General features: G+C 45.5%; 1 protein-coding gene across 4 annotated transcripts in view; it reads left to right on the top strand.

The window, feature by feature from the left end:
* LOC128414331 (prominin-1-A-like) overlaps window positions 1-20842 on the top strand; it is a 34247-nt gene extending 13405 nt beyond the window's left edge. For all 4 annotated transcript variants that reach the window (XM_053389455.1, XM_053389457.1, XM_053389458.1 and 1 more), the window contains exons 5-25: window positions 1581-1701; window positions 3274-3337; window positions 4000-4089; window positions 5237-5427; window positions 5834-5908; window positions 6323-6386; window positions 7680-7839; window positions 8420-8572; window positions 9293-9416; window positions 9762-9853; window positions 10923-11007; window positions 11222-11368; window positions 12322-12393; window positions 13110-13205; window positions 13403-13456; window positions 14126-14206; window positions 14644-14712; window positions 16100-16189; window positions 16642-16754; window positions 18016-18042; window positions 18613-20842. In XM_053389455.1, the coding sequence (XP_053245430.1) occupies window positions 1581-1701; window positions 3274-3337; window positions 4000-4089; window positions 5237-5427; window positions 5834-5908; window positions 6323-6386; window positions 7680-7839; window positions 8420-8572; window positions 9293-9416; window positions 9762-9853; window positions 10923-11007; window positions 11222-11368; window positions 12322-12393; window positions 13110-13205; window positions 13403-13456; window positions 14126-14206; window positions 14644-14712; window positions 16100-16189; window positions 16642-16754; window positions 18016-18042; window positions 18613-18664 (2020 nt within the window). In that variant the 3' untranslated portion in view covers window positions 18665-20842. The remainder of the gene's footprint in view (window positions 1-1580; window positions 1702-3273; window positions 3338-3999; window positions 4090-5236; window positions 5428-5833; window positions 5909-6322; window positions 6387-7679; window positions 7840-8419; window positions 8573-9292; window positions 9417-9761; window positions 9854-10922; window positions 11008-11221; window positions 11369-12321; window positions 12394-13109; window positions 13206-13402; window positions 13457-14125; window positions 14207-14643; window positions 14713-16099; window positions 16190-16641; window positions 16755-18015; window positions 18043-18612) is intronic.
* The last annotated feature ends 3655 nt before the right edge of the window (window positions 20843-24497 follow it).

The raw sequence follows: 24497 nt of genomic DNA, 5'->3' as shown, positions 1-24497 counted from the left end.
GTCTACTTGGCATCACTTTTAAGTCTGCCCACAGCCTTTTATGATGGTCTTGTGCAAAGGAATGGCTTCTTGGAGCTGAGGGAGGATGGGATGGTCCCTGCAGGGAGGCCCAACAGGAATTTACACTGTGCTTGTAAGCTACTTCTACTGTGTGAAATGAAAAGTTGAGGTTAGTAGCTCTGGCAGCAGAGATTGAGTTTCCAAACCTTTGGGGAGCTGGGAGATCAGCCACTAGAGACGTTTAGCAGTGCAGTATGATCAAAGTAGGCCTTAATTCTTGCCAGTTCTCAAGCAAGTATATCTCCTCACTGAACAACTACAGAGTTACATTGGAGTCCAGGGGAAATGATGAATGACACTATTTCCAGTCAGACTTGACCTCCAGCATCACTGTTCCTATCAATTCAGCACATGGTTCAAGTCTGAGCAGCCGGTCACTAATTAACCTTGAGGCACATGAGCATAAATGTGTGAAGGGAGACTCCCAGGAGCCTTCTGTGGCATGGCTGGCTTTTACTCTGGAGCATGCCACCACAGGCACAAGCAACTGCCAGAGCCCTTTCTGCACCATTTGTCCTTGCACTAGTTCTAAGGAGGTTCTTGCAGACTCGAGGGAACCCAGGGTGCCTATGAAGTGCTGAATTATTTCAGTACAGTGGTACCTCGCAAGACGAAATTAATTTGTTCTGCGAGTTTTTTTGTCTTGCGAATTTTTCGTCTTGCGAAGCACGGATTCCCTGGGTATTAACGGTTTTAAGAAAAAGGAAACAAACTCGCAAGACGTTTTCGTCTTGCGAAGCAAGCCCATAGGGAAATTCGTCTTGCGAAGTAACTCAAAAAACGAAAAACTCTTTCGTCTTGCGAGTTTTTCGTCTTACGAGGCATTTGTCTTGCGAGGTACCACTGTATCATAAACTTGGAATGGATCAAAAAGTGACCTGGATTAACCTCTGACCAGGGGCAAGGGGAGTGCATCCACGAGGCACCCCCAAAATCAACCTATACATTCAAGATTACAATGTGTTGCAAGCACAGAGTGGGCGCTACAGAGTAAATAGTTGGAGACGAATCACACAGACATGCAAGTCACATGCTGCAGTTTTACTGCTGCCTTTGCGGGGGTACCAGTAGGTATAGAGAAGAAGAAGAGTTTGGATTTGATATCCCGCTTTATCACTACCCGAAGGAGTCTCAAAACGGCTAACATTCTCCCCACTCTGTGGGGTGAGTGGGGCTGAGAGACTTCATAGAAGTGTGGCTAGCCCAAGGTCACCCAGCAGCTGCATGTGGAGGAGCGGAGACGCGAACCCGGTTCCCCAGATTACGAATCTACCACTCTTAACCACTACACCACACTGGCTCTCATTACCTGCTCACATTGCTTACACTGTATCCCACATTTGCTCCCCCCAAAATGGCACAATGTCAAACAAGACACTTCATAAATAAGTCACAACTTTGTTGGTTATGCTTTTTGACTGGTTGCATGATATTACTAGCTTTTCCTCTTTGAGGAAAAGGAGAAGCAAGTTCAGTATGAAGAGTTGTCCTCTCAACTCTGCCTGCTTCCTTCACTGCAGGGCTGGGGATATTTGTGCGTATGTCAGCAACCGTCAGATATCACAGGGAATCAGTGGAGGCTTCGTCACTTTGAACAATACAATGGACAACCTGTTCATGTTCCTGAACTCTATCCCTAAGGTATATAGTCTATAAGCTGTATTATGCGCCTTCCCCTGCTTCCTTTCTGCAGGCAGGTGTCTTTTGTATTGTCCTCCTATCCTCCATGTATGATCGCTTCTACTGCCCTGCCTACATAGTCAGGTGTTCTTCCTCTTCCTCTTCCTCTGCTTGTTTCCTACACCAGCCTCCATATGCCTTGCCCTGTTCCCCAGAAATGCACCTCTGTATCCCTACCTCCAGCCTCCAATGATCTACTTCTTATGAGCATCATAGCACTGTTTAGCGGCCATTATCCCACTGACATGCCCTAAATCTGCACTTTCAACACTTCAGTGGCCATGGAAAACTACTTAGCCACTATCAGTTAGCAAGGGAAACTGGATCATATGATACCTGAGGAAGAATCCTGTGCCAGGAATAGAGGTCCATGGCTTTTCAAGCACAGGTACAAGGTGAATTCTGGGATCATGACAGGGCTACAGGAGTCATCTTGGTAGTTCTGGACTTCAGTGCCTTCTCAGGCACTTGCTTTCCATATCTGCTTTGATAAGGATATAAAAATATACTCGTTTAAACAGCAGCACAAACTGTTCATAGTACTGGAAGGCACAAGCATGCTTTGCTGTTAACACAGAAGAATTATCAAAATGGTGCTGAGCTACATTGTTTACCGAGGTATATTGGTTTAATGGTACCTCCCACTGAAGGCAGCTCCCACAAGAAACACAGGGACCAATATATCATGCCCTGCTAACTTCCTAGAGCTGTTTCTGAATAGTGAATTAAACTGTTCTTTGGGAAACCATTTGCAAAACCTGCATGTGCCTGAAATATCTTTTTAACTCATGCTTAACTATGGGGATTGGCAGGAGCTGGTCTGGATAGAAACACCCACCAGACCTGGAGGCAAAATAACTGCAGTTGTGCTCTCAGTCCACAAAATGTTGGGTTGGCTATGGCTTCAGTGTCTCTTCACCTGCAGAATTAGATGGTAGTCAATTTCGTATGTTCGGTTCCTCAATTTTTTTGCAAATAGTATTTGCCTCTATGGTGGAAGATACTCATGAACACTTACTTCTAAGCTGTGATCCGTTATGAAGTTCCACATATATTTTTGCAGGACAAACCTAAGTGTGTTTTTTATGTCGAAATTAGTGCTCAAAGGGGACTGATTTCCCAGTAAGTGTACACAGGATGGTAGTCTTTAGGGCTTATTTTGTAGACTTTCTACACAATATTTATTTATTTAGGCTATTTATATAATGCTATTTCATAGAAAACAAACATCAATTAAATCAAACATCAATTAAGTATTGTGGAAAGATGTATTCTAATTGGCAGTGATTCAGGAGTTCAAAGAAATCTTTTCAACTGGATTGGTGTAAAACTGGGGAGTGAGACAATGCGGAAGCAATGCACTTCAGTACAATGGGCACTTTTGAGTCCTCTGTGTTCAAGCAATGCACACCATGCTGTTGTCCTTATAATTTCATATCCATGACCATAAATATGTTCAGGATCTTGATCCCGCTTGCTGCCCCCTCCCCTGCAGAGCATACTGTATTTCATCACTTTCCTGGTTCTTCACAGGAGATTAATGACATAATTGACTCCAGTTCGGTGCCACTGAAGCAAGCCAATCAGAGCCTGCAAGGTGAGTTTCTGCCACTGGCCACAATCTGTGTTGTTTAAATCTTGAGTGAGTGAGGCAAAAAAAGCAGGCCTCAAGTTTGGAAATCAACTGAAATTACTCAGTCTCATTGGTGGAGGTGTGGTCAAGGAGCAAGCCAGGAATCAGGGTCAAATAGCAGGCCACAACTGGAGGACAAACCAAGAGTTTGGGAGTCAGAAATGGAGGACAAACTAGCTGGCACGAACAAAGAAGAATGAAGGATTCAGTGAACACACCAGTGCTCAGGAAGACTTTGTTGCTCAAGCAAGGCTCAGCTGAAATGGGTAGCCTTTTATATTTCTTCCTGCTCAGGAAGATACAGTGTCCAGCCAGGGTGGGTAGAGTCAGACCAGTCCTGGAAAGGTCTTCACTAAGAAGATGTTCACCGGAAGCTCAGTGCTCCACCACACAAGACAGCTGCATACAGACCCAGCATTTCCTGAGAATTAGAAGTCTGCCCCAAAGTTCAGTGGTCATCTGCAGAATTCCTTCCTATACCCTTGTGGCCTGCTTCAGCCACGCAGTCATCACTGAGTTCTGATCCTACTGTAGAATGTTGGTTTATACCCAAAGCATTGTTCATTGTTGACATAATAGTGGGAAGCATTCTTGTTGATCCTCTTGTTCTGATGTTTTCTCTGCAGAGATTGGGCAGACTTTGGGAGACAAGATCAAGAATCAAATAGGTGGACGAGTAAACGAAGCACTGGACGATGCTGAACATCTTCTCAATGGTACTGACCTACTGTTTAACGAAGAGTGTGTTGTGGGATCTAGTAGTAGAGATGGAGGCCCAGAAAGTGTGTCAGTTTAACTGTGGCACAGGGCGAGGCAAAGGTGCTCAGAGGACAAAGAAGGTTTAGAGCATGGGTCAGGAATTTTTGGCCCTCCAGATGTTGTTGGGACTCCAACCCCCATCAGCCACAGCCAGCATGGCTAATGATCAGGGCTGATGGGAACTGTAGTCCAGCAACTTCTGGAGGGCCAAAGGATAGCCAGCCCCTGCTTGGGAGAAAAGTGCTCATTGCTGCAGTTCAGTGTCCTGAATTTGATTTGTTTGTTTAAAGCATTGTTTTGTTTATGTTTTTACCCCTCTTTATGTGACTGCTTCAATCTGTGGAACTGGCAATGTTATAGGTCCTGTATAGTATTTGTTCTGCATTTGTAAGAAATTGATCTTGTAGTGGGGCAGCCCCCACACTTCAGAACTCCTTGCCTATTGACATCAGGCAGGTGCCTACGTTGTGCTCTTTTTGGCACCTGCTAAAAACATTTTAGTTTAGGTAAATATGATATGTTGAATGTTGACAGGGTTTTTACTCTGGTTTTTAGCTTATTGTATGTATGTGTGTGTGTACACACACACACACACACACACACACTGATAATTTCATTGTTTTATATCTTTGTTAACTTTCTTTTTACATTCAAGTGCCATATAAATTTTACAAAATAAATAAATTGCATTTGATTTGTTCATTGAGGTCCAGCTCTGAGGGCCTTCTGGTGGTTCCCTCCCTGTGAGGTTACAGGGAACCAGGCAGAAAGGGTCTTCTCGGTAGTGGTGCCCGCCCTGTGGAATGCCATCCTTTCAGATGTCAAAGAGATAAATAATTATTTGACCTTCCGTAGACATCTGAAGGCAGCCCAGGAAGCTTTCAGTGTGTGGTGTTCTGATGTGTTCTTATTTATTCTGTTGGAAGCCACCCAGAGAGGCTGGGGCAACGAACTCAGATGGGTGGGGTACACAAATTTATTTATTTAGTTTTATTTTATTTCATAAAACTTATGCACCACTTGATTCACTTGTGCTAAAAACTATCTGTCACCGGAGTGGAGATTGCAAAGTTCCTCCTCACTCTTTTTCTCTGTCCATTGCAGTGACTAGCTCTGTGGAAAAAGAGCTCCGGGCAGTCAATGAGTCAACAAATCACTTGCGGGACCTTCAGGAACAGCTGAACCAAAACCTGACTGCCTTGAGCACTGATATCAACCAGACTTTGAAAGAGTGCGGTGCGCCTTGCAAGGATGTGCGAGTGGGGAACTGGGAGCCTGGGGCCAATCTCAGTGCGGTAAAATGGGGTTGGAGCGCAGAGAACCTTGGGAAAGGGATGGTGGGTTTTTAAAGAACATGGGAAGAAGACCACTTTCAGGATAAGTGGGCTTAGCTAATTGAGTGACACTACTGAGACAGAGGCTAAAGCCAGTGTCAGGTGGCGCAAAAGATGTCAGGGTGGAATCTCAGCTGAGGGCTGGCTACAGCGTTGGAGCGTGTCTACAAGATGCCCATGGATGTGTTTGTCTGGTCTTGCCAGCACGTAAACATACAAACGTCTTAGTGGACGCCACGTTGCTCTTACCTGTGTCAGTGTAAACATTTGAGTGAAACACAAAGATTCCTACCCCTCCCAGAACACAATGCATCATCACTTTAATTTCTTATACATAGATAAATTGTCCCTTTATCTGTTCCCACAGGTTCCAGATGTCAGCCGCCCACTCCAGCTGTTGACCAATCTGACAGACTCAAACCCTCAGGACACCATTGCAAAGGTAACATCCTTCCATCCATCTTTTCTCTCTCCTCCGCAATCAGAGTGTGCCACACAGAGCAGGCTTTCTGAGTGCCCATGCCAGGTGTCAGTGTGCCAGGGACGGCCTGTCTAGGAGAGGCTGTGCAGTCGGAGCAGAGCCACAGACTGAGCCTAGCAACATAAATCATAGCCTTGGGCCACAGGGCTCCCCTTATGTCTCAAACCATCAATTCAGTATCTGTATCCCATCCTCAGAAGGTATTGTTAGCCCACTTCCTCTTTGGAATCAGCATGTATTGCAATGCCTTTTTGATTCACATTGCTTTGCCCTTTGTTCAACACTATAAGAGCATATGTGATTCTGAGATCTCTGTGTTGTTTGTCTTTTGTTTCCATTTCCATATGTCTTTATTCTGGGTTCTGGCACTGGCAGGCAAGGCAAGTTCTGGCTGATATTCCAAAGAAGGTGTCTGAACAAACAAAAAAGGTGGTGTCTGGTAAGTGGTTTCAGCAGATAAATAAAATTGTGTGTATTCTCATTTCAAGAACCAGTTGAAAGGCTGTGGTTACACTTATAATGTCCTCAGAAACTAGAGGTCACCTGCCAAATATCTGTTTGATCAGTTCACATTAATATGTGGAATTTATTCAAGTCTTAGCTCTCAGTCATTCAATATAACTGTTTACAGTTATGCAATAGTGCAGCCTTTTCTTTGTTTAGAAATTGTTATTCTACAAATATACTTTCTACATAGTAACTGGAGTTCACACCCAACAGTTTCTCACATGTGCATGTTTAAGCAACATGGCATTTACTGTCCTGAAGCTGCAGTTACAGCTACCTGGTGTGGATGCATGGAGTGACAGGTGTGAGTTAATCACATGTGAACATATGAAGCTCTTGTTCTACAGTCAAATCAATGGTCTGTCCAGCCCAGCACTGTCTACTCTGATTCACGGTAGTTCTACAAATTCCACTTGAGATCCCTTAATTGGAGATGCTGAGGAATTCAGTCTAGGACCTTGGTCATGCATTCACTCTTATCACTGAGCTACAAGATGTCCCAAAACATTTTAAAAACATATGTCCTCCTATGGACCAATGCCACATACACACTGTTGTTTAGAGGACATGGCTAGTCTGCACATTCTTGCTAGCTCCTCCATTTATTAGGCATCAGTGGGGCTCAGTCAGGGCTGTCTTAAGCATATGTGGCGCTCAGGTACAAAGATCTGCCCGGCGCCCCACCCCCCAGTTGCCCAGTCCCAGGGGCGCAGGAGGGCAGAGCCGGCCACCCACCTCAGCATCTCACTGGCTTGGTCACCCCTGAACTCGTGGTGCAGAGCCACCTGCAGCAGAAGAGCCTACCGCGGTGCTCCGACCGATGGACGGGCTCTTCCCCGGACTCAGCTCTCGGGTCCCGGACTCTCAGCCTGGTGCCCCTGAGAGCCCAGCACCCAGGTGCCCCACACCTCTAGTGCCTATGGGTAAGACGGCCTTGGGCTTAGTGGAGCTGGATGTTTCCCTTCTCCCAGTCCACAGCTTTCCTTGTCCTTCCTGCTTTGTCTTCCATAACTTGAACTTAATGAAGGATGGGCAGCCAGAAATGAAGGAGGCATGAGATTTGCTGAGGTGTGTGAATGGTTCTTCCTTGGAGAGCTAATAGGCAATTGGGCATAAAATGCTACATATCCGGAACACATAGCAAGTGGCTGCCCTGTGGTAAGATGCTCTCTGCCATAGTGAACAAAGTATATTTGTTTATCTGTGTATCTTTTGGTCCTTGCAGAAGGAGAGGCTCGCCTCCGTGATGTCGAGCAAGCGATTGAAGATAGCCGTAGCAACTTTTCCACACTGAGCAGAATGGGGAATATCTCTCAGTCCATGACAGATGTTGTCAGTTGGGCAAATACCTATGAGCCGGATATTGTCACCTATGATAGCTACAGGTATGAATTAAAGTGTTCTTAGAGTATTGTAAGCTCGGGAAATCCCTTAGGTTAGCTTAAGCCACGGTAGGTCCTGTGTTGGGTGAAATGTTGATCCCCTGTCCCTCCTGACCATGAGTGGTCATATGTTATCAAAATGGCAGCTGTAGGAAATGGGATTAGAATGGTAGCCTAAACGAAGGGCTAAAAGCTTTCTGGCCACTATTTTGGAAGCCTCTGATGTGCAGTTTCATGTCACACGGATGGTTTCCCACAGCATTTTTGGACAGGGCACCACATCTAATCTGCAGTAGTATGAAAATTAAAATCCTTGTCTTCCAATTTGGTTAATTGGCCCAGATAGCACTTGTTTTTCTTCAGTGCTATACCATTGTTCATAACCTAGGCTTGGATGGGATCTCATGTTTTCTAATTTGCTTCTTCTTGTTGCCAGGGCTTTGATGCACATGCCAGCAGAGTACAGTCTTGCTGACGCTGGTTTTTAGCAGAGATCAAACCCATTACCAGGTTTTGGCTCCTTCCTTCCCTTAGCCATTGCCTTCTGTTGGAGTCTTAACTGTTTTCCTTTTCCTTACTTTAGGTGGATTGCTGGCCTTTGCCTCTGCTCTCTGGTGCTCGTGATCATTGTATTCAACGTGCTGGGCCTGTTGTTTGGGGCACTTGGGCTAAACCCGCGAGAGATGCCTACCAAACGGGGCTGCCTCGCAAACACTGGTGGAGACCTCCTCATGGCGTAAGAGACTTTGCACCTTCTCCCATCTCATGACAGAGAGTCATCCAATAAGTCAAAGGAATGTAGGAAGCTGCTGCTGCATCCCATCCCTTGGTTCATCTAGCACAGCACCATCAATGCTGACTGGCAGTGGCTTTCCAGAGTTTCAGCTAGAAGTCCTTCCAAGCCCTACTTGGAGATGCCAGGGATTCATCCTGGAACCTTCTGCATGCAAAACTCATGTTCTGTTACAGAGCTCTGGCCTGTACCCTTATTACCCTTCCTGATGATTGCCAAATATTGCCAAGCTGCGTTATGTCGTAGCAAATGGGTGGTAGGACTCAGGAAGCGGCTGCAGAACTTTACTTGTACTGCTGGTTGCCTGATTCCCCAGCTCTCTGGGAGCTATTCTATGGAGGGTTTTCCCGTACATAATCTGTTTTGTGTACAGGCTCCTACTAGAGAAAGCTAGGGTGGGAATATTCTTAAGTATCCAGAAATGCAGCGTTACTGGCAGATTGGCACAGTGCAGAGCCATGCCCCCTGAGTATCTTGGCACCCTGATCTTGTCCTGGACTTTCCCATGGACCTCTGGCTGTTCCTTATGTTTATCTGCTGGATTGTGTGTCAGAATGAATGGAAGGGTTGCCTGGGGCAAATGTGCAAGGGCTCCGACAGCTGCTCTTCACATCCATCCAGCGAAATCCCAGACCTCCAATCATGTTTTCCCTTCTCTGACAGGAGCGTTGGGTTCAGCTTCATATTTTCATGGCTGCTGATGCTGCTGGTTCTACTGACATTTTTAGTTGGGGGAAGTATGTACACAGTGGTGTGTCGGCCGTGGGCCGATGGGCGTCTCCTTCAGGTAAGTCCCTTGGGCTGCCATGAGTATTCTTTGATACTGCTGAGTGCCGTCTGCAGTGGAACAAGGGGGGAAATAATGTGGGCGAGGAGAGAAGTGAGTCTTGGTTTCCCTTAACACCAGACCAGAACCCACACACTGTAACCTTAGATTCTAATCCTGGGATCCCATCTCTCCCCCTTGTCAATCATTATCGTTTTGGCATGGAAATTGCTGAAGTAGGCATGAGACAGCCAGGCAATCCCACATTCTGCAGAGGAGGAAATCGCAGGGAGAGGCAAATACTGAAGATGTTGTTTTGAGTTGAGAGGCTAAGAATCTAATTAATGACTCTTTATTTTCTTCTAGTTTCTGGACACACCAGGGTTGTTTCCTGAATTCAACCTGACACAGCTCTTGCATTTGAAGAGTTCTGATGTGAACCTCTCCAGCCTGTACAAGTGAGTGGCTGGCTGGCTGGATTCCTCCATGGCTTCCTGCCTGCTGTGACTTTGGTCCTCAGCTTCCCCCAAAGGGAGAGAGACTCTTGAGAATGGGGTGGGAACTGCAGGCCTGATAGAGTCAGGCATACAGTGTATGGGAGTAGGGAAAAGTAAGTTCCACCCACCTGCCAACATGCAATGTCAGGGTACCATGCACAGCCATGCCAGGGAGCCTTGGTGCAGAGAAGTCTTTTAAAAAAATTATTTAGTTTTTTCAGATTTTGAAATTTGCAAACAATTCTCAAACAACCAACACAGAAAGAGAACTCTTTTTCCTTACATTTCCAGCATGTATTTGACTTTGTTTTATACAAGCTAGTTTACTAGTGGTTAAATACCAATGATACATCATTTTCATATAATTTTCTTTCAACGTATAACATGCAGTAAACTTAAAATCCCAGTTCCATAGCTTCTCCCATGCTGTAAGTTGTATATTATGTCCAAAGTCCCTTGCCCAGCATAGACAGGAAGCTTCATAATATAGTTGTGCCTTGGAAGTCGAACAGAATCCGTTCCAGAAGTCCGTTTGACTTCCAAAACATTCGGAAACCAAAGCGTGGCTTGAAGCCGTGGAAGCCCTGTCGGACGTTTGGGTTCCAAATAACGTTTGCAAACTGGAATACTTGCTTCTGGGTTTGCAGCGTTTGGGAGCCAAAACATCCAAGTACCAAGGTGTTCAGGATCCAATTTGACTGTATAATCTTAAATCTGGTGCAGAGAAGTCTTTCCCTGACCCACAACTTCTCCATTCTGCCAAGAGTTTGCTAGAATAACAGCCTGAATCATGCTTTTCTTCCTCTGAGGTACCTTTCAGCCTGATCACTGTGCTTCTTAGTCCTGCTATTTCCCCACAGTTCTTGCCCCCATGCTGAGCTTATGTCACCAGCAACCCCATTGCCCCCTGGCATAAGACTTAAACTACATGTTTGGAAAGCTTGATTGCATGGTGATGCTGTTTCCCCTAGTTTATGTTTGACATAGCACAGTGTATGCTGGTCTCTTAGCTCTGTTTTCACTCTTGCAGGAACTGTGAAAACAATGCCCCCTTGTGGAGCACCCTTCACCTGGGTGAGGTCATCCCTCTGGATGAGATCCTAAACACCAGCAAGGTCAGTGATGAGTGTCTGTAGGTGAATTGAGTCAGCCACAAGAGAAATTGAATGACCAGCAAGATTAGTGTCCTCAGATATGCTCTGGGATAGTTTAAAGTCCAGATCTGGGGCATATCTTCAGCCACCTGGAGAACCCCAGAGAAGTGTCCTGGGAGACTGGATTGTTATGCACTCTGCACCTACTCGCCTTGTTTTTCTTTTGCTCTTACAGTACACCGGTAATATTGATGCAGCCTTAAAAAAAATAAATATCAGTTTGGGCTCCACTGACCTCCTGAAGGATGAGCAGAAGCGTCGCCTGCAGGAACTGGGATCAAAGGATGGGCTGAACCTGAATTTTTCCAGTGCTCTGAAACAAGTGAGATGAGAGGGTGGAACAGCTTATCACAAGATGATTTCTTTTATTGATCTTTACAGGGTTTGACATTGTCTGGTATCTTGTGAGATATGTCACATCTGAAAAAGAGTCATGTTTTTTTAAAAATAAAAAGGTTAGGCCATTCAAAGTAGTTTAGATTGCCTAATAGGACTAGTGACTTGCCTAGAAAATGATATCATTGCCAGTAATAGTAGTGTAGGCTCCATCCCCACAGAAAAATGAATGCCCTTCATGCTTGCTGGGGTATGAATTGCTGCAGGAAGGAATCCGTCAGCTGGGATATTCTGATTAACTGACAATGGAAGGGTCGTTGGGTTGATGATGTCAGCATAGGTTTCTGGCAGCTGCTCAGTCTGTTCAGGAGAAAGGATAGTGTCCGGAAAGGGCTTTGGGTGCAGCCCAAAAGGAAAGCCGTTCCCCAACAAAAGCTGTGCAGGTTACTGAGTTTAAGAAAATCTCAAAGACATCTGTATAATGAAATCATGCCATTCCATCATAAATAAAAGCAGCAGTTAACACGTAAACAGGACAGGATTTGCCTGGTGCCTAAAAGCAACGACGAAGATGCCAGGCAGGTCACCCTTGGGAGGGAGATCCATAATTAGAGCACAGTCACTAAAAAGGTACGCTCTTTGGATGGCACCCACATGTCCTTTTGTAGGTGAGGGCACCCAGAAAAGAGCTTCTGATTGTTGTCTCACAGATCATTGGAGGTGGAGGGATGAGGTGAGCTTTCTCTTCCCAGAGGTGTGATGTGAAATAATAATAGCTTACGTATCAATGGGTTCAAAATGAAATAAAACAAGTTGGAAAGCGGATTCTAGGAAGTGTGCGAACTTAATCTGCCTGGGCCCTGACCTTACTCACTCCAATGCCTCTTGCTATCCTTGAGGAGCTGACCCACCGTGTGCTCTCTGTCCCTTTCTTTGCAGATCAACGAGACTGTGACAAAACAATACCTGTCTTCATTGGCAGCAGATCTAGATAAATTGGCAGAAAACACAGTGAGTGGTGCTTTGATTGGGAAATCCCCATTCTTCTGCAGTGCTTCTCTCCCCCAGCTCCCTTTCTAGGGGGAGGGGCCCTGTAGGTGTCTTTTTGGGATCACTTCAACCCAGAGCTAGCCCAAGACATTTTGGCACCTGAGGCGAACCACAAAATGGCACCCTCCCTGCCAGAGAAGTAGGGGTGAATGAAGATCTACATTGGGAACAAGGGGGAGAATTGAATTAATCTTATTCAACAGCTGAAGTGGGAATGAAATGCTGTCATGGCGGGGGGAAAGGGGCCTGTTCTGAATCATGCCCCCACCATTTCCTCTCTAAGGGTGATAGGAGACCAGCAGCAACTCCTATTTGCCAAGAGGTCACTGTAGAGGTGGCATGGGGGGCAGGGAACTGTTGAGGAGAGGCAGATCCAGTCCCCAAGCAGTGTGCCACAGCCGTCAGTGCCACTGCAGCAGCAGCAGCAGCAGCAGCCATGGGCATGTGTTCCTTGGATGCTGAATCGGCTGTCCCTGTGGATCCTGCTGCCTGAGGTAGTCACCTCATCTTGACTAATAGGTAGGCTGGCCCTGGTTTAACCCCAGATCCTCCCTGAAGATGGGAAATAATTGCATCCCACATTGCCTCCTGGAAATGTGCCCACTTGTATGTGTGAAAGCAGCAGAAAACCTATCAATATCTCTTCACAACGGTGGTGCTTATGAACATATTTTCAGGCAATTAATGAGACAGCTCGGAGTGATTTTCAACTGGAGGCCACAAGGCTGAGGAAGCTCCAGGATTGGGTCAATGACACGTTTCCTCCTCAGATGGTGAGTGCTGCTCTCCCCAAACACCTTTACCTCCTTTTGGCCCAGACCAGGTGCCGCCTTGAACAAGGCTTCTCTGGACGGTTTTGATTCTTGGCCCTACCAGGCCATAAGATGGTTGATATCTGTCCCACCTTCTGTCAACTCATTCCATCCAGCTCAGTGGATGGTGCCCTCTGATGAGCTTTCTCTGTCCTCAGCACATCCTGAGAAGCAGCATTCGAAAACTACAGAAGTCTGTCCCTCAGATTCCGGTAAGCAGGGCAAGGTTTGAGGAAGGAGTGATCTGGGAGGTGGGGCTTTGATGCCAGGCTTTCTGAATGACACCCAATTAGATATTGGATGGGTGGGGAAGTACAACCTACTGACAATCTCGCCAGGCCTCCTTGCATAACAATGTGAGAACTCAAGGTAACAGGTGCCAATTGGGAGATACAGAGATTTCCCTTGGCATTGACTCTGTAGGGATGGGGTTTCAGAACCTGGAAGACTGTGGGAGATTGACAGAGTTGGTAGGCATCCCAAAGATGGACAGAGGAGGTGTTAATGGGGCACTGGCAGAACTATGCTTGTGTGCGTTCGGGGTCTGTATGGTGCTGGGTATGAGATGCTAAGCTGCAGTCCTTCATATGTTGGACTCCCAATTCCCATCAGTCCCAGCCAGCATGGCCACTAGTCAGGACTGATGAGAGTGGTAGTCCAGCAGCATCTGAAGAGCTGCAGTTGTGCAACTCCCGCTAAAGCATACCAAAAAACCTGTCTCAGCCTTTTGATAATATACCAGCGCTGCTCCCTTATGCCCATTGGATTATGTGATGTTCTGCTCAGTGGTCTGCTCAGATCTATATGGAAAGTGGTGGTGAGGGCAGCCCATGAGACTGGCTCTGCCAGGGAGTGAACCTGACAGTACTGTGTCCTGCCAGGGTACAGCGAACGCCACGTTGTCAAAAATAGAAGACGCTCAGATATTTATGAAGTGGCAGGCGCAGGACGTTGTCAAAAACGTGAGTCTTCTCATCATTCAACCCATTTCCTGGTGGGGGTACACAGAGGGCACCATTAAGACTGGATTTGTGCATCGCCACATAATGTAACATGGAGGCTCATCCAGAAGTCCTATAGGCCTCTAACTACGACATTAGACATGCTAGTGAACAACTCTGGGAAATGGGAATACAGGAAATGCAGTGGAGAGGAGGACAAGCGAAAGCTAGTACTCCCAAGATAGGGACATGTGACACCCCAGCTGATTGTGCATTGATTAGCCGTATTACCTTTTCCTGTACCCCATAAGACAGCCCAATTTCCCTTCCTATTCTTGGAACCATTAATGGAGCTTGGATAGGGGATTGGAGCCCCATAACTGAACCCCTTTCCTTGTTTGGAAGTTGTTGTCCTATCCTCTAACTTGCACCCACCCATCTTACCTTCTTACCTCTAGGAGACTTCAGCTTTCGTGAAAACTCTGCTGGGTTTATTTGAACCATATATAGACTGGGCAAAGAGTACCGTAAGTAATGCCAACTGCTGTTGATGGAGATTGGGCTTAATCCTGAGTGATGACAAGGTGGGAGCCTGGTTGTCCTTGCTTGTATACTTCTGCTATACTCACATCTAGGCTGGATGCTTGCCTGTGGCTATGCATACCTAAGCCAGTCAACCATGAATTTACTGGACCTTTTAGCCATAGTTTATTTATTATTTACTGGTTTAAAAGATTTATAAACTGCTTAATCAAAGCACTCTCTAGAGACGGTACGCATAACAAAGTTGTAGTTAAAATGCAGATGAAATCTGCAAAGCAATAAAAAACAAGTATATATAAAACATACTGCATTTTTCCATCTATAAGATGCCCCCTATTTTTGAGGACTCAGATTTAAGAAAATGGGGGAGGTATAAGACAACCCCTAATTTCTGACATTATTTTTAAGGATAAAACCCTAGTCTTATACATGGAAAAATACGGTAATTAAAACACTGATTAAATCAGTAAAATTTTAAGAACAAATATGAGTAACTAAATTATATGTCTGGGTAAGTTTGCAATAGACATCTAAAAAGATATGGGGCAGGGAACCTTTTCTGCCAGGCGGGCCAGAATTTTATTTCCAAATCTTTGACAGGTTACTTTGGGCAGGTGGATGGAGTTTTGACACCAGGTGATACTGCAGTTTGAAACCTCAGTTGTCCCCATGCCCTGCTGCCTGAACTTCTGAAAACTGTCAGGAGCACTTTTGCAAAGGGCTTTCAATAGCCACACACTCCTTTTTGAATGCCCAGTTTTTGGAGGTTCAAACAGCAACACCTGGTCCTCCATTTTGGCAAGATGCCCATGCAACCCCACTCATGAAACAGGAAGGAGGAATCCTGCTGAACTTATGGCAGCCGATGAGTGAGGGTTAATTTCTCCTGGCTTGGCTGTACCTGCCTGTTTCCTACAAGTGTGAGCAGCCAATGTAACACTGAATCCCGTCATTCTGCCCATCAGCAGCCAGTGCAGATATCTGAGGGCAACTCCAATATGCTGAAAGAACCTCACTCCTGGCAGCAGTCGTGCTGCAGCTTTCTGTGGTTAACTGCACTTTCCCGATCAGCCACTTGCATTCACATGCCAGTCTTACAGCCTCATGCACAGGTGGCCCTGGAGGCATATGTAAGCAAAATCAAGCGGAACTCGTAGGAAGTGTACTGCCGTTGCCCATCTTACTTCTAGGGTGCAAGCACAGCATGAAGTTATAAGGTTGGCAATGCCAGGACAATTCCTACCATGTGCTTAGCTGGACAGGCAACATTTATGATGACATCACGATGAAGGTGTTTGGCCAGGAAAGGAGTGCAGGGCTGGGATTTTTCCTTTGGTGGTCATGATGTTTCCTTGTCTTCTTTGCTGGCAGATCAAAGAGCAGGTGGGCCGCTGTGGCCCTGCAGCCTGGGCACTGGATAGTGTGAATACCGTGGTCTGCAGCTGCGTTGTCAATTCATTGGTGAGGCAGTCAACATGAGGGATGAGGTGGGGTGTGGCAATGAGCCAGCATGGATAAGGGACAGCAGGGTGGCAGTCCGTAGGTTGAGAGATGGCGACTGCAGCCCAGGATGTAGGAGTAACTGGTAGGTGGTGGGGCCACAGAAATTGTAACTACCTTGGGCAGAGGCTGTGCTGTGGCTCTGGGAACCTTGCCTGGGGTGGGGCATGGAAAGAAGCTGGGGAGACATCTGCACGTGGGACAGATCCCTGTGCTCTTGAAAGGGCATAAGGCTGGGGAAAGTGTATAGATGTATGTGAAGGGAGCTCTAGTGAAACGTTGGGGAAATGGATGGAAAAGACACAGGTAGGCTGTAGGCGAGGCTTACCTTGCATGAGCTCAAGCGGGGTGGGAGTTAAGCGGAGAGAGACAGCGGGAGTACTGACAGCTGCCTTCCCCTCTTCTCCCCTTAGAACGCCTTCTGGTTCAGTCTAGGCTGGTGCACCATCTTTCTGCTGCCGAGCATCATCTTGGCTGTGCGGCTTGCCAAGTTTTACCGCAGAATGGACATGGATGACGTCTACACGTGAGGATGGGTTATACTTTGGACTGTCACCCTGCCTATGGCCATGGATCAGATGCTTTACTTCTCTCCCCCCACCCCACTCTCAGTACTGTTCACTGATTATAGGCTTGGACACCCCATAAGCCCTCCACCCTCCAGTTGGTTCCACCTAGAAGTGCAAGTCCAGCTGTAGGGCTGCTCCCATGGTATTCTTGTAAACCAACAATCCCTCTTGTGAAAGTGTCTGCTTTTAAGATACTGATGGAAAAGTGGGTTCTCCAGGGGAAGCCTCTAGGGGAAAGTGCTAACTGCCTTCCCTAGTAAATGAAAAAGGGAATGTTTTGACTTCCCACTTGCTTATACAGTGGTACCTCGGGTTACATACGCTTCAGGTTACAGACTCTGCTAACCCAGAAATAGCACCTCGATTTAAGAACTTTGCTTCAGGATGAGAACAGAAATCGCGTGGTGGCGGCGGCACAGCGGCAGCAGCAGGAGGCCCCATTAGCTAAAGTGGTGCTTCAGGTTAAGAACAGTTTCAGGTTAAGAATGGACCTCCAGAATGAATTAAATTCTTAACCCAAGGTACCACTGTACTCTGAAACAGCTTTCAACCTTTCTGGCAAAACATGGTCCTGTGGAAGCCACACCAATGCTGTGTTATCTGGGTTTGTTGTCGTTGTTGGCATCCATCCGTCTTGAGAGACAATGGAGTGTGCCTCCATGGGTGAAGTCAAATTGCTGTGATAGGGACATTGAGGTGACCTCTCCAGGGCACAAGTCTGCACAGTGTGAAGCAATAACAAAAAAAACCCTGGGCACGAACTAGACTAGAGCCATGACAAGTTCAAGAAACAATTGCTCACGTGACCAGGGAGGATTCTTGCTATTAAGGCAGCATTTCAGAGGGTGCATAATTCTAACCTTACAGCTAAACTTCTTTGCATCCACTTTGGCTGTGCGATGCCAGAAGTAGACCCAGAGAACACTTACATGTGATGCCTTACTATATAAAGGAGCTATGCTAGCTAGTGCTTAGGTGCATTGAGCTTGGTCGATGGACATGGGTTTTTCTGCTGTTCAACGGGCACCCAGGTTTGGCAGCACTGCTGAAAGGTTGCATTGTCCTGCCATCTGGTTCCAGTATAAGCAGTTGGGGGTTATAGTACTCTTCTTTTTAATTCCCTTGCCCACATTAGGGTTGAGGGAGCTTAGCATGCATTCTGGAAAGCCTTTGAGGAAGCTGTCATATATCCCATTGACATTCTCTTTCTTTTACTAGGGATGGTGCCATGGAAAATATGGAACTGTAAGTATCTTTTCATACCTCCTGTCTATGTTTGGTGTGGAGTTCAAAAGAAAGCCGCAGGACGTAGGAAATGACCATGCAATTTAAGTAACGGGAAGGAGGTCCAGTACTGGAGAAAGGTGCTGAACAAGACCATTTTGGGAAAGGAGCTCTGCCAATTCAAAATATGAAGCTCTCTTGCTTTGGTGTTGGTGGCTGAGACAGAAGACATTTAATGCTCTGCAGGGTATGCTTTTGGTCTTCTTTGCGCTAAGCTGAGCTTTCTGTTGCATGCTGGCCCCAGCTGCACAGAGGCAGTCCCTGGGGTGCTGGTAAGAGGAAGTATGGCTGGCATTGTGCACAGAACCCACCAAATCCTATCTGGGCATGAACTGAATCTTAGCTGCAGGGAATGCTTTTACAGTGGGTGGGGGCTAGGACTTCCACTACAGGCCAATAAGAGTGATATAGACCAGAGAGATTTCTCCAAGTGTCATTAGTTTTTTTTATAAAATCCTTATTAGAACCCCTTTCCACCCAACCACCTAGCCTCAAGCTTAGAGCGCTCTTTCTACTTTTCTCCCTTTGCAGATCAAGGCCACCACATATGTTCAAAATGCCCCGAGCAGAGCTGAGGAACTAGCAGTTACCTTACCAATTACCTTGCCACCTATTGTTCTTGAGCAACACTGAGGATGACACATGAATGTCTGCAGAACTGCTTTGCTTCTCTTCCCAATGCGGAGCATAAGGATCACCACTCAGAAGCAAATTCTCCCTGGCCAAGTTGGCTTATCCTGCAAATGACACCATTAGGGGTAGCTGCAAGACATGTTACACAAGAGCAGGCCTAGCTGTGTTCCCAATACATAGCCCCACGTGTGTGTGCGTGTGTGTGTGTGTGTTCTGTGTGTTTCTACCCTAAAGACTAGGCTTGCAGTCTCTGCACTATGACATTTCTGCAAAGCCACAATCCTCCCATTGGGACTGTAGCTCCTTATGCCACACTGTGGCATGTATAAGTATTCTGGAGAGCCTGCCTCTTCTTTGAACACCAGTGCCTTACACAGTTATATGCCATTGAATGATCCTGCTGGCTTGGGTTGATGGCTGACTGTGCTTGCTTTCTGTCCATAATAATGATGGTGGCTCCAGCGAATGCAATTAATCCACCCAGAAGCAGCAAAACTCTTTCCCTGTCCCCATCTCTATTTGGGGTTCAGGAATGCCGTCTGATGCAGCTGAATCCAGGATTTTGTGTGACACAGCTAAAATGACTGGTTGGGGAAGCGTTTTGGCAATTCAATTATGGGCATTACAAGAAGCATCATGCTGAGCAACATGACAATCCTCCCGCAAGGAAGTGGGAGCTGACTTCAGTTTTATTGGGACGACTTTATTTTTTTAACCCTCTATGGTTTTCTACTGTGTGTTTAAATTTACAAAGCAAAATCGTGTGCTCTAAATCTATTAATAATGAAGGTATAACTGAATTGTGTACAATGCATTGACAATGCACTCTTATTTAAAAATGCTAAATGGTGCCTTGCTGTCTCAGGGCAATTTCTATCTATCCTTTACAACAGGGGTGAGGATCTTGTGGCCTTCCAGATGTTGTCTGACTCCAGCTCCCATTAGCCCTAGCGATCATGGCAAATGATAAGGACTTATGGAAGTTGTAGTCCAGCAACATCTGGAGGGCCATTCTCCATTCCTGCTTAACAAGAATCCCAGCAACCAGCAAGTGATAGGTGGTCCCACCTTCTCCCCATCCCTACTCTAGACTGGAAAGAAAGGAGCAAGTACTGTATAGCAAAAGGAGGCTTAGCTAAAAAACAACAACCAAACAACGCATACTATATGGTTCTGCTAATCCACATGTGCAGAAAGCACATGTTGCCTTAGGCCACTCATCAGCAACCTGTCCTCCAGATGTTTCAGACGGTGATTTCCCAAGGCAGTACCATTGCTGAGGCCAATGGGAAATGCAGTCCTAAACATCTGAAAATCACCAAGTTAGCAAAGGCTGTTCTAAGTCGGTGGCTAGAACACTTTTTCACATTTCATGTCGTCCCTTGCTATCTCAGGACATGCATTTGTATGTTCCCCTATTGTATGAACTTCTTCTACCGCCCTCCTTGATTTGCAGTCTTTGGCATTTTATATTTTCCCAAAACAATGAATTTATACAAATGCATTGTGCCAAAAAAAAGTAGGTCTCAATGCGGACCGAAAACTCTAGTAGAACTGGGAATGGCCTCAGCCTAACTTTCATGCCTTCAATCTAAACTGAGGGTGGAACTAAGGTGAACTTCTGTCTGTGGAAGGATTTTTCCTTGTGCAACAAGCGTGTTCTCCCACTAGATCTGTTTTAGGGGTTCCCCCAATCCTTGGGAGAAAATTTGGGGGGGGGGTGCAGGACATGCACGGGGGTAGGGGGGAAGTCCTGTTTGTGCAAGCGGAGACTGTTCTGCTTGTGAAATAATTTAGTTGAGCATTGCCCGTGTGGTAGTAAAGCTTGTCTCTCTTTAATGGGTTACAAGCTTTCAATAAGAAATCCAAGAAGTAATCAGAAACAGCATGTGCCAGATTCCAAGATACATTGTACTACCTCCTTTAACAACCACCAGTGGGTTGTACATTCCACCAGAAATGCTGGTCTAAATGTACGTAGAATGTTTATTGCCAAGGTTAGGAGTCTAGGTAGGCTGTATGTTTTTAAAATTTGGCCTCTGTTATTGTAGTGATGTATTTTCCCAGGTGGAAAGAAGCCTCCCATGCACCCCATTCCTGTTTCTAATAAATTTCAATTTGGATTCCTGCTGTGGGTAGATAAGCATTATTTACACGCTTGGCTTCTGATCCAGTGGCAGCTCCTTGAAAGTGGCGCGCTGCTCTTGCTGCATTTGGGCTGCTGTCTGAGAACTTAATCATAGTTCTGAGGTTGGACAAATTCCCTAGTTAATGAGAAGAGTTATTTTCCTGATGATGCATTTTTATTCAGTATTTTTAAAGATTGGTACAGAATTACTGTATGAGATCCAGCTGCCTTTTCAGTATGTGTGTTATAGGGAGTCTGCAGCATTTTTGTTGCTGGGAAAATGAAATCTCCTCCAAATTGCTAGCATATCACTGGCTAAACTTGCTATTGAGAACGATGTGGTTTTGAGGTCACATCAGGCATATAGTGGCTATTTCCTACAGCATCACTGAGAAGAGCAGATAGTCCAAATGTCATTTTGTAAACTGTAGGAGGCACTGTATGCCCACTATACTTGATCAGTGAGGGAGGTTTCAAAGCCCTATTAAAGCTAATAAAAGCCAGTTTCTTATTGGCAGCTGTACCCTCCCTAAACAACACCTATTCTTTAGTACTGCCCTGTACCACCAAAATGCTATAACCCTTCCAACACCATTCTATTTAGTATCCATTTCAGTTTTGAGTCTTTTATAACCTCTCATATGGGTCTTCATCTCCTACCTTAAAAACAAACTGGTGTGGCGCTTCCCAATTCATCAGTGCTATCCTTTAATTCCAATCCCAAGGGGCAAGGTATTATGCTATTACTGCTGGATCGAGATATACCAGCACAGATGTTCAGCAGGATATTTTTAACCATCTGGGAAAAAGACTACATTGCAACAGAACTTACTTCCTGAAATGTTTTACAACCCTCTCAGAAAATGTGGTAGGCGAATTCTGAAGTGTAAGAAAAGCCTAGCTGGACAAATTTTTTAAATAAAAAATAAATGAGAGAGAGAGATGAGGGTACACTACTGTGTAGCAGCCATACAGCTTGACGTTTGTGTACTGATTTGTAAGTGTGCAAATTCCTGGTAAGTGTTGTGTAGGGAGAAGAGGTGCCCAGGAGTCACAATCAAGACTTAAGATGGTTAGAAAGATATGCTAAAGCAGGTGGGGAACATCTGGCCTGGAGAGCAAAAGATTCCCATACATATGCTGCAGTCATGTAAAACACGAGGAACAAGTATGCCATAAGAAACGGGAAGCATTTATCCCTGCAACATCACAGTCTGCAAAGTATCCCTAACTGTGCTCACTAGCATGGCAAAGCAGAGAACATATGAAAACTCACAAGAAGGTATAGTTAACCTTAGTGGGAAGTAATTCTATATTATTATGTGCAGGATGGGAAATATCTACCATACCGACTCTCTGTGGCATTTCCAAAGTGCAAAAACAGTGGTACTTCCAATTGCCAAGCTCTACAAGATTTCAAATGAAAACGAAAGTCTGTTTGAGTGGTACTAGATAATCCAGGAATCATGCTGTAAAGCCACAGGATCAGAAGTGGGAAATGATTAGCAATCTGGAGTGAAGTATCTACCCCCACTTTTCCTCCCTTGATCTTGCTGTAGTAATAAGCCGCTTGAATTAAATGCCACAACCCACCCATACCCAAAGTACATGTGATACTACAGTTCTCTGTGTGAGTGAAAGTGCTCTTCTAGCATTTTCTATAATTATTGGATGATCCATTTGTCTTTTTATATCACTTCAGTGCAATCAGACTTTCCATTACTTTTGTAAGGTATAAGCCAGGGCTGAAATATTGGAAAATTAAAGTGGTGGAAGAACTTCTGTAGAGAAACGGCTCCGTGAGAACTAAGGGTCACAAAATCTAGTGCTGCCTTGTTGGACTGGAAGTTGCTCCTCCTGTGCCCATTGACTGGAAGTGATCCAAGAGTGGTCTTCAACTGAACTTTACTCAGAAATTGATGAACAAGTCAGGCCCAGTAATTTTAATACTCAACTTTGTTGAATACTGCCCTGCCCATTTTGTGACTCTCTTAAAATGACCTGGTAGCTGCCATTGCCAAGTACAGTATCAGACGGTCAGGAAACTGAAGTCTGTCATTGGATCTTTACAAATACAAAGAGTGTATAGAGAGGAGAGCAAATAACTACGAGGTCTTCTAATAGGTAACTCCTGCAAACACTGCTGTTAAATATAATCTTGGGATTCTATTGCACTGGATTGGCTAGTGCTCTTTCAGCAGTGGAATACCATCACTCCAATCCATTGTATTCTGGTTTCCATCAAAGGAACAGATACAAAGCCAGGACATCCTTTAGGAAAAGGCACCCCTGGAAGCATAATAATCAGTATTACATGCTGCTGCTTATAAAATCAAGAAAAAATCCAGGCCAAGGAGGCTGCTTGTTCTTTATGTATAAAGAAACATCACACGCTACTCCCCTCTTGTTATAAAATGAAATCCTATTTCAAGCTGGTTTGCAACCATTTACCTACGTATTGCTTCTCCCTTCCCTCCTGCACTTGTGTAGCTCTTGTCAAATCTCTTTACATCTCCCCCCTCCACTTGAAGGGACACTTTTAACCTCTCCATTGTTGGAGGCAACTGTGAGGGAATCTAAAAGGTAGACTATGACCCCCATAACTGCTTTCACAGAAGAAGCTGGGCAGCTGCCAGCACAGCTCTTGTGCTATGAATAAGCAGACAAAAGGTGCATTGATTGCTAGCAGAACAGCTTGCCCGCTGCAGCTTTCCTTCCCAGCAATGGTTTGCTTTTTAGTGGAGGGACTTTTTCTGGGTCAGGCTGCAATTTATCTGCTGGGATTGTTCCCCATTAACAAGTGAGGCTGAGCCTGAATCAACAGAAAAGGCACACACAGCTGGGTGCCCAACAATACATATGCCAGGTACTTCACAGCCACAGATGAGTCCTCTTCAAGGTTGTTTACCTTTTAATACTGCATACAGCACACAGGATTCAAAAACAAGAATCTCATTAAAAACAGAATAAACTTGCCAAGATTAGCATAAAAAAATTCTCTGCCAAGTTACTCAGGATGGGCAGGGCAAACACACCACCCAAGGACCATTAAGCGGGCAGTTTCTCTTAATCCTCTGCCTAAGAGGCCCCACTGGGCCATCAAAGGGAAGCTTGTGAATCTCAGCACTGTCAAAACCTTAAATTTTTTTTATTTTTTTTGGTTTTGCAGAGAGGAGGATATTTGTGCAGCACTTGGAAAAAGAAAGCCCACTCCTCTTTACAAGAACCCACACATTCCTCTTAAGTTTTCAGGTATGAAGGACAAGATGATTTACTCTCGTCTTATCCTTATAGTTATTTTTTTTTTAAAAATGGCTCCAGGGTGAGGAAGCGTATTATGGGTTCCCTGAGAGCCTGAAGAAAACTTGTAAACAGTATTGCAGATGTGGATTAACTAGGTTTGGAACAAGTCCTCCATTTGTGCTGGTTTTGGAAGGCAACTCCCAGTAACACAAATATACCTCTGCATGCCAAGTATTGACAAACTGGTCACTGGTCAGTATTGGTATGGCTTTCCTCATTCTCTGACAGAAGGGGGCAAGATCCAAAGCTGTCCTTGTGTTCTGCTACTTATCCATTTCCCCAGCCCGGGAAAGGCTAATCTGCAGCACCAAAAAGACGTATTTGCTCTGCACAGGAAAAATCCAGATTGCTG

Source organism: Podarcis raffonei, chromosome 5, assembly GCF_027172205.1.
Source record: "Podarcis raffonei isolate rPodRaf1 chromosome 5, rPodRaf1.pri, whole genome shotgun sequence".
Taxonomy (NCBI): Eukaryota; Metazoa; Chordata; class Lepidosauria; order Squamata; family Lacertidae; genus Podarcis; species Podarcis raffonei.
This window is presented reverse-complemented; position numbering and strand designations above follow the sequence as displayed.